Below are 10405 nucleotides of genomic sequence, written 5' to 3'. Positions count from 1 at the left end.
TCTCTCTTTCTCTCTTTCTCTCTTTCTCTCTTTCTCTCTCTTTCTCTCTCTTTCTCTCTCTCTCTCTCTTTCTTTCTTTCTCTCTTTCTTTCTTTCTCTCTCTCTCTCTTTCTCTCTCTCTCTCTTTCTCTCTCTCTCTCTTTCTCTCTCTCTCTCTTTCTCTCTCTCTTTCTCTCTCTCTTTCTCTCTCTCTTTCTCTCTCTTCTTTCCTTCTTTCTTTCCCCTCCCCCTGTAAAAAGAAAGAAAGAAAGAAAGCTCTCTGAAATACAATTTAATACTTGGTGATTCTCTTGTTTGGATTATGAAGGAAAGTCAGAGGTGATGATCACAGTGAGTCTATCAGAGTTTGTCATCTCTTTACCTTTGAATCTTGTCCTCCCTGACAAACATTCTTTGTTGCCACCAATTTTGAACTCCTTAGAAAACTAATTGTTATGTGTCTTTTAGCATAATTTTTTTTCTCCTAGACATTAACATCTGAAATATTGTTCTAATATGTAACATTCATTTCTCCAGTGGACCTCTCTTTGTCTCTACAGTCTAGACAGAATGTGACAAGCAATCAGCAGAATTCTTATCAGTTTCTATAAATATGGAAGACTGTATCTGCTAGGAAATTACTGCTGTCAGAGTGACATTACATTGACCAGGGGCAATGCTGTTACTGAAGAACAAAAAGTCCTTGTAGAGCTCCAGAAGTAACTCTGACTCATTCATATTCCATGTGTGCAGGGCAAAATCAAAAGTTGTTGATCTTATCATGTGTAAATTGCTAGCTCAAATTTTATTAGATTTATTCTTTGGAATTGTTTTTGTAACATTAAGTAACACTCAGTATCTAATTTAAAAACCTCGTATTTGAAGTGCCTTAAATGATAGGCATAGAACAACCTCACAGTGCAGGGAGAAGGCAGTTGGAAAAGAGTAGCTACAGCTCTCATATGCTTAAAAAAAATGTAAGTCCAAAAACTGTAAGTAAGAACAGTCCAAAGGCAATGTGGTACTCTACCCATGCAGAGCAGAGCTGTATTCATCACCCACTGTCTCCTTCTGTTAGGAGCCCCTGTCATACTTTCGTGTGATCTTTGTGACAGAAAATCTCACCCATGCAATTGCAGTTAAATCCTAGGATTTACTTGTCATTTAAACTGGGATTTGGGGGAAAAATTAACACAGATTTCTGAAGGTGAGACTTCTGAGTGCATTTCAGTAAAGTGTAGGGAAAGTAATTTCTGAAAAATATTATGAAAGACATCACGAGAGTTTGTGGTATTAAATATAGTTGATTGTAATTGATCGTATTAATTTACTGGCTGCTGAACAATACCCCTGGCAGGGAGCAGAAGACCGTCCTACAACTGCTAAAGAAATTGAGGACATAACTTTCAAAACCAATACCGTCTTTCACTATTTTCTGCAATCTGGGTGCTAACTGTAATATTTTAGTTGAGAGAAAAATATGGTGGTCTTAACATCAATGACTTAATATTAATTGCACGGGAAATGTATACATGAATAACAAATGGTAACTTTCTTCATATTTTGAAAAAGAATGAAGGTAAGATCATATGTGAAACTCTGTCTCTTGTCAAAACATATTTTTGAGATGGGGGCAATGTAAATATGGCCAAGTTTTCCTACCTCCATTTTTGCTTCCCTTTCATTGTCATTAAATTAAAAATGCATGTCACAAAAATAATTAGAGATGAGATAGAAATACTCCAAATGGCCTCTATCAACAAAACATATTTGAACACTGAATTCAGTAAGTAATGAATCTTTTTCTAGGGAATTGTCTCTGTATTTGTCTATGCTGTACTCAAACATAAGTTTTGGAGAGTCATGCTACACTTCACAGTGGAACACTGTGTGATGAAGGGAAAAGGCAAACATTTATTTAATGAATTGTAAACACTACTAAAAAATTGCAAAGTTCATAAATTATGGGGGTTTTAAGCTTTTTTATTTTCATATTGTCTAAGTTTTGATTTGGCTCCCTGCCAAGAACCCAAGACCCAGCACAAAAACATCCGGCAAAGAGCAAAAGAGAAAAAAAACTATGAAAAAAAAATCCAGACTAGCCGAACTATAGTTTTTATGGTTTCCTATAAAACTGGAGCATCAGACATGCAGGACATTAGTATGTCGAAGTATTTAAACTGTTATCACAATGAAGTGCTTTATTAGTTGATGGAAATAAAAAGTGGAATAAAACAAGTGAAAACTCTTTTCTAAAATGTAGTTTGGACCATTCTTAATTTCCTCTGGATGACTAGCAGGAATTTTACTGTCAAAGCACTTTGACATAGTTTTGTAAGTATTCCTTTTGAAATCAGAGAGGCTGGTTAGCAGGACTCTGAAGAAATAATAATGCCCTGTGTACCCTGCATTATAATTCAGGGAAAATGAAGATTCATGTAGCTTTCAAATTGGCTTAGTCTCAGACCATGGAACCAGGAGTACTGTTTATGGTCAATACTTAACAACTCTTTCTACCTTTCGTTGTGATTCTGCATTAGGTTCTGTGTCAGCACTGCCAGAAAAAAAGTATGTATTTCTACATGTGTTTCATGGAGATACCATGCTTTCATAGGATTTGCCTTTGAAAGATAAAAGGTCTGCGTGGTATGCTTTTAAAGGAATTTTTACAGACTTGAGGATTAGAAAAGTTCTTATATTATTAGTAAATGTATTTCAAGAGTAGCTTTGAGCTAATTGAGCTTGTGCCTAAACCATTGGTTATAGATATGTGCAGCATAATCTAATTATTATTTAAAAAGCAGTGAAGTATTATGAGGTGTTATACATTTTAGATCCATTTATCAAGTGTGCAGTCTGACAATCTTTTCTCCATTTCTTCATTAATAACTATTCTTGCTACCTCCTAAAGTTTATACTGCAAGTGAAAATATTTAGTGTGTTTCAGGACTTTTAAAGAAGAAAGCAGTTCATTTGATATTGCATACAAGTATTTCAGAGCTGTGCTTCTCTGCCTCCAGGTTGTAGAGAAAGGGGCCTGTGGGAGTGTCCTTTGAAGAAGCTGTGCATCAAACACACTATGATCTGTGATGGTTTCCCAGACTGCCCTGACATGATGGATGAAAAGAACTGCTGTAAGGACTTATGCAGTTTATTAGTCCCACAAAGGGCTAATCACATTTTTGGGACGTTAGGGTGCAAAATAAATGAAAGTAAAAATGTTTTCATGTGTTCCACATGTAGAAAGGCTTAGTCATTCCCTCAGTTTCCTTTTCAGTTTTTCTATTGCACCAATTTATCTCTTTCCTCATCTTGTGTCCTCTGTTGTTCTCATACTTGGATCCTTGCTGTCCCTTTGGTTACTCTGGTCCTCCCTATTTTTTATTCTTTCTCTCCCCCTCCTTGGTTTTGTGTCTTTGTACTTCTTTTCTTTATTCCTTGTAGCCTTTTGACTCCTTTTCTCAATGTTTCTCAATGTTATTCCATAGCTACTCGCTGCTCTTTTTTTCTTGATTTCTACTTGATTTTCCTTCTGATCTCTTCATTGGTAAATTTCATATGTTTCACTTCTTTATTTGATTTCCCTTCTGATTGACAGTTCTTAGATTCCATCTCCCCACGTGGCTCCAAAGACTTCTGCAATCCAAACTGTAATAACTGTCAAGGTACAAAACTTAGTATGGTACACTGATGGCATGGGCATACTGTCTGTGTGCACAGTGTAAGCTGGCTCAAAGTGCTGACAGGGTGCAACAGGCTCCCTGGTCCTTTGCAGGGCTGTCCTGTGCTCTCTTGCCACTGTGCCAATGACTAGTGGGATGGGCAGAGATGGAAGACCTGCAAGCAGCAGCTTCTTTGCAGGCTCCCACTCTGTGTATGAAGCTGGGAGTGGGTGCTGTGAGATGTTAGCTTCACTTTCATTAATAGATTAATGGTACCCTGAGTTTTCTTCTTTTGAGAAAACCGGGTGTGTGGGCATGTCCCCAAGACAAGGAACTAGAAAGACATACTGGGTGACACTCAGCCTGCACAAGGAAGAAGAGATGGTTGGTTGGTGAAGTTGGTTGAAACCCGAAGTTTTCATTCTCTGGGTAATCCTGGTATTTTGTCATTTTTGCTGGGATGTTAGGATGTAATCTTATGATTTAAAAAAAAGTTGCTTCTGACTTCTGTTGTCAGGGACAGGATAGTAGGCACATTTTATGTACTAAGTGGAGCATATTAATTTATTTGCCAGAATGATCAGCAGCCTGCATATATGATTAAATTAACCTTTTTTTGGGGGGTCAGGGGAGGAAGAGACAGCTCTCAAAACACTTCTTAATCTGCTTTTAATTATGAAGATTATACCATTTGACTTCCAAGTTGTGCGCTGTAATCTAAAAAAGTGAATTAAAGTGATTTACTCATGATCATACATTAAGATCATGGCAGGGAAAAGATTACAGAAGGGCTAACGTTAAGCTAATTTATAATTATCAGAGTAGGTTTCTTCTCTGCTTTTGTATTGGGGCTTGAATATTCTAAATGGAAACAAAGTTTCCCCAGCTGAATTATGCTCTCTCTGGAAGGCAGAATTAGAGAGCTTTTTATGGTTATGCATGCTTTATTCCAGAGCCAGAAAGATCACTTACGTCAGAGTAGGCAGCACTGCCTGCTCTGTCTGTATGGTTTTCACTGTGGAGTATGCTTTTTGCAGTTGTGTTGTAAATAAATGCTTGGATTGTATGGCAGTATAAATGCTGTACATAAGCCAAACATAGACACAACTGGAAGGCACTTCCTTCCGTGTATTCTCTCCCTCTCTGCCCTCCCCCGGCTCTAGAATTTTCTAATGATAGAGTTTATAGAAGCTAGAAATGTGTTAGTCAGGAGGGTACTGTAATGCTACACACCTGCCTTTTGGGAGGGGGTTTGTTATGATTTGGGGAAAGCTGGAAGTCACTTGCAAATGGAAGCTCTTTTAGTTCCTACACTGAACAGACTCTGGAAATGCCTATCTCGTGCTGTCAACTGGCAAAAAACTGTGGACCGAAAGCATGTCTATCTGTACAGCAGTTCCCTATCTCTAAAGTGGAGATAAAAATAAATCCATAATTTTAAAAAGCAAAGGAGAATCCAAAAATTGATATAGAATTCCTGTGGATGACAGGAAACGTGTATTGATTACAGTAAAATATTTTTTCAAAGAACATGAATAATTAAACAAATACGGAGTAGTCTGCAAAAAAGCATGGAACACAATATTTTTACTTAGAGTTTCTGAGAGGCTTAGACAGGTTTCATATGACAAGACCACAAATGATATTAAGTAATTTTTCATCTTGCATTTCCAGACACTCTTCCTTCCCTTTGAGTTGTGATACCCTCTGCCACTGCATGGCAGCAAGCGCCTTCTGCCTCAGCGATGTCCATGCTGAATTTTGTGCCAAATCTATCTCACTTTCTTGCTCCCTAAATATGGTCTTCACCCTCCTTGTTTGTTTAGTCTCAATGTAAACTTCACATTGATCACTTACTTCTGAGAGGGAAACATGTTTTTGTCCTTGCAGCATTTTGTGAAGAGAGTGAACTTGAATGTGCCAACCATGAATGTGTGCCACGTGAGCTCTGGTGTGATGGGCAGGCAGACTGCAGTGACAGCTCAGATGAATGGGACTGTGGTAAGTTTCCCCTTACTGTGGGGTGCTTTCAGTTGATGTTTGGGTGATGGTAGTAGTCACTGGTAATTTGATTTAGAATACAATTGCAGTGGTGGAGGAATGCTTTTTCTATTACCAAAGGGAAGACTGGACTGAGGTTGGGAAAGCATCCAAGGAAGTGGGCAAAAGAGAAAGCAAAGACTCAGTGAGAAGTGTCACAGTGCAAATATAGAAGAAAAGTGATATGGCAGGGAAATGTGTAGGTAGTGTGGAAAATTTCATGGATAGAAGAGCAAGTAGGAAGATGCTGAGACTAGGAAGGCTATTTTGAGAAATCTTTTTGTAAGTCATAAAAGCAGTTCATAAAATTTGATATACTGATTGAGTAGCAATGGTGGTGATTGTTCTTGTAAATAGTAGTTGTTTTTTTCTATCTCTACACCCACAAATTGTTATGACAGGAACAGTATGTGTTACCAAGAGCGAAATCACTCTTATGTTAAGCAGCATTCATCCCAGAAATTATTTCAGTGGGATGTACTATCTGTGGGGTAAAACATCATTTTACAGGATTAAATGCTACCAGTGTGTCATCCTGTTCAGTCTTAGCAAGGTTCTGATAGACACGGTTGCCTTGGTTTTAAATTGCACAGCGGTTGAGCCTATAAACCCAGGAAAAGTGCTGGCATCTTGGAAAACTCTTTTTAATGTAGTTGTATATTTTCAGTTTACCATTTATAAAACTATGTGAAATAACAGTGAAGTTTTCCTCCTTTTTTCTTTCCAGTTACCCTGTCTAAAACCATGAATTCCTTGATGTTCCTGACCATTCACAGATCAGCGACTGATAACCATGTTTGTGCTGATGAGTGGCAAGAAAACTTAAGCCAACTGGCCTGCAATCAGATGGGTTTAGGGTAAGGTCAGTAGTTTGTAGCTTTGATAAATTTCTTAGGACAACTGGAGTGCTGGAGTTAGATATTATCATTATCACTGCCGTGTTAGACTTAGTGTGGAAATCATTCACTGAGAAAAGAGGTAAAGAAATTTTGTAAACTATGGCAGGAACAGAAGTTCACTAAACCTAGGCGCTTTCACCACTTTATAAACATTGCATGATTGTTACTAAAAGAGTGTGTTGAACAGATAATGTCTTGCCAAGTCTCAATATTTGAACTTGCAGTTATTGCTGAGGCTCGGAATTGTTTGGCAATGTGATACTCTGTTTCTTCCCGAAGAATTACAGCAGGCTTAGGAAACACAGGAAAATTTCTCTTTGTTTATTTGCATTCTGCAACAAATACTTGTGAGTTAGGCAAGTGGATATATTTAACTTGGGTATCTCTGAACAATGAATTGTTAAAAATAGAGCTTTCTTTGTGGAACTCAGAAAAAGAAATAGCCTCTGTGTGTCTTTCTTATTGCATGCACACTAATGTAATAGCTGCTTTGTGGAATAGTTGATACGAATATAACTGTTGGGAAAAAACCAAGTTCATCTGTTCTGATATCCAGCTGTCTTCTACTAGGAAAAGACAAATCTGATGGTATATAAGGATATCTTTTGTCAGTGTCTGATCCCAAACTGGATTAAGAAGTGTCTTTTCTATTTGTCTTTCACCACTACTCATACTGACATGTAATCTTGTTCTTTGTACCTTTCTCAAAATACCCAGGAGAATAAAGACCCTGGGTTACACCTAACCTACTGTATATTGCCTTGCACTGCATGGATACTTGACATCAGTTGTAGTAATACCCTGCATTCAAGAACATCTGTAAATGGATTGCCCGCCATTCTAATACACAAAGATTCTATACTCCTCTAGCTAGTTTAGTGTATCTAAATAATATTTACATTATGCTTTAACCTTATATAACATCCTAATAAAGCTTAAAATGCTTTGATACCTTCAGAAATACTGATTTTACAACTTTGTTTTCTAAGAACAAAGCACTGATCTTAACATTAAGAATGTTTTTCTTCTTCATAATTCAGTTTATAGAATCACAGAATCATAGAATATCCTGAGTTGTAAGGAATTGATCAGGATCATCAAGTCCCACCCCATGTGCTCCAGAGTATCATCCAAATGCTTCTTAAATTCTGTCAGGCTTGGTGCTGTGACCACTTCCCTGGGGAAGTTCCAGGGCCCAACCACCTTTTTCTTTGATCTCCAACCTAAACCTCCCCTGGCACAACTTCAGGTCCTCTGGCACCCCTTGGGTCCTGTCAGTAGTGACCATAGACAAGGGATCAGTGCCTGCTTCTCCTCTTCCCCTCACAAGGAAGTTGTGACTGCAATGAGGTCTCCCCTCAGTCTCCAGGCTGAACAGATCAAGTGACTTCAGCTGCTCCTCATACGGCTTCCCCTCAAGGTCCTTCACCATCTTTTTTGCTCTTCTTTGGACGCTCTCTAACAGCTTAATATCTTTCTTATATTGTGGTGCCCAAACCTGCACACAATATTCAAGGCGAGGCCACCCCAGTGCAGAGCAGAGTGGGACAATCCTCTCCCTCAGCCGGCTGGTGATGCTTTGCCTGATGCCCCCCCGGACACGGTTGGCCCTCCTGGCTGCCGGGACACTGCTGACTCATATTCAACTTGACATCATTCCTAACATAAAATTTGCTTAACTTTCCTATGATACTTGCTGCTAGGAAAATGAAAAAGGTGTTTAATTATCACAAGACCCCTGATTCCTTCCTTTTTACACAAGTGTGCCTAGGCTGAAGGCACATGAGCATGAGTAGAAACCTATACCTTCCTGCTTCTTCACTGATGCTTGCTAACAGATGTTATCAATCCTACACTTTTAAGAAACATGAGAGACAAAAATGATTCTTAAATCTCACAAATCCATTTTCCAACAGGGTAAGAAAGATACTTTACAATCAATTTTTCTACAAGATCTTTTTAGTAGTGACGGTAGTTGTGTGAAAGGCAGTGGGAAATTCCAGTACAAATCTGAAGTCTACAACTTCAGTCTGACTCCAGTATGAATTTCTAATTCTTTCTCACAGTACTTCAGAAAACCAAACTAGTGTTTTTCTTTCCATTCTTAGTGCCTGATTTTGTCAATCACCCGAAGCTTGATTTTCTTAGCTATTCTCCAAGTTTTTGTCAAGTGGTACTGCCAAAAGTACAGTAAATTATCTTTGAAGAAGAGTTGTAAGAAAAACAAAGATTATGATGCATTCAGCAGAACTGATTTCAAAAAGTAGTAATATGAGTTAGTATAATTATTCAATTCCTTTGTTAACATTGCATAGGGCTTCATTGAAAGTGTCATAGAGGGTAACATTTGCTATATGGTGAAATGGAAGTCCAAATTATAAAATGGAGTGTTATCCCACTCACTGTGAAATCTGATCTGAAGCCATAAACTTCATCTGTTGGCTGTTATGTCCTGTATATATTATTTATTTGACTTACAATAAGAATGTCTGTGAGCTTGATAACATTGGTGTATTTAACATGGTCTTTCCAGTCACCATTGAGGGTACAGGTAAATTAGACTGTATATTGTACAGAACTCAAATAATGATAAAACCACTCCTTTTTATTAAGAAATAAATAGAAAATATTTTAAGCAGTTCTTTTCTTCAAGTATTCCCAGTCAGAACAACTTCATTTTACTCCTTCAGAATATTAAAACTGTGAATATACAGATTCTGTCCATATTAGAGCACAGTACAGAAACACCCAGTTTTGCGGTTGTGCAGATTTCTTTAATAATGACTTTAATAATGAATACTTGGTTTTGATGTAATAATTCCCTTGTTTATTCTTAGAGAAAAATAATGCACATCAGATATCAAAGCTAAGACTTAATGTCTTAGACTGGGAATTACAATGAATGGTAACATATGACATTTTTATTTTCTGTAAAGCAAACTACTTTTCATAACTTTGCCAAATAAAAACTCCCAATGGCTATATAATGTGATAATGTTTAGTAAACTAAAACTGTCTTTCTAACAGCTTTTGGATATTCTAGTTATTTAAAAATAACATATTTTTAATACTTAAGTCTAAATCAAGATGAAAAAACAGATAAAGATAATTAAATGACAGTGGTTAAAGTTGGTTTAGTTTAGCTGATAGTGGTAACACATTTTGCAGAATATCTCTTTGGGAGGTATAAGTATTATGTCTGAAGCAGCATTAAAATTAATTCTATTCTGCCTATTGCACAAAGTGCAAGCAGTTTTCCTGGCTGTTTGCCAGTTGTAATTCCACAGATGATGTGGTTCTCCAATTTTTTACTGCACAGCTCGTGCAATGTGTTGTATGATGCATGATACAACATCACAGAAAACTGCAAGTTCCAAGCATTGTCTGAAAGACTAATGATGGCTGTTGCTCAAGTTATGCAATATATATTCTTAGCAGTTCTTATGTTTCCCTCTAGTGCAAAAAGAATGTTAGATATGAAGTAAGCTTTTGTTTGTAATGCTAAGAGCCTAATGGGAATGTTCAGGTCTTAGGTTTCATAGTTTACAGCCAGATGGGACTAGCATATCACTTGATGCAACTGCCTGTTCGTCTCAGGACACATAAATTTGTTCAGAGACCTCCTTCTGAGTCCCAGATTTCAGTACAGTGAAATTAAATGCAGACCCTGGCAATTAATTTTCCTGCTAACACAGATAGAAAATGGAACAGCAGTTGCCATCAGTCTCACATCTGTCCTGGTGTGTGCAACCGAGGCTATGCTGCTGAAGGTGGGTATAGCTTGTAGGTTCAGAACATTATGTTAGAAGACTGCAGTTTTGTCTT

General features: G+C 37.6%; 1 protein-coding gene across 4 annotated transcripts in view; it reads left to right on the top strand.

Moving 5' to 3' along the window:
- CORIN (corin, serine peptidase) overlaps positions 1-10405 on the top strand; it is a 123570-nt gene that overhangs the window by 89118 nt on the left and 24047 nt on the right. For all 4 annotated transcript variants that reach the window (XR_003526482.1, XM_027636206.1, XM_027636205.1 and 1 more), the window contains exons 14-16: positions 3000-3113; positions 5532-5642; positions 6409-6538. Coding sequence is in view for 3 of the 4 variants with exons in the window: in XM_027636206.1 (XP_027492007.1) it covers positions 3000-3113; positions 5532-5642; positions 6409-6538 (355 nt within the window). In the remaining variant the exon portion in view is untranslated. The remainder of the gene's footprint in view (positions 1-2999; positions 3114-5531; positions 5643-6408; positions 6539-10405) is intronic.

The sequence above is a fragment of the Corapipo altera genome, unplaced genomic scaffold, assembly GCF_003945725.1.
Source record: "Corapipo altera isolate COAL_440 unplaced genomic scaffold, ASM394572v1 22b, whole genome shotgun sequence".
NCBI lineage: Eukaryota > Metazoa > Chordata > Aves > Passeriformes > Pipridae > Corapipo > Corapipo altera.
Note: the sequence above shows the minus strand (reverse complement) of the source record. Positions and strands in the feature narration are given on the sequence as shown.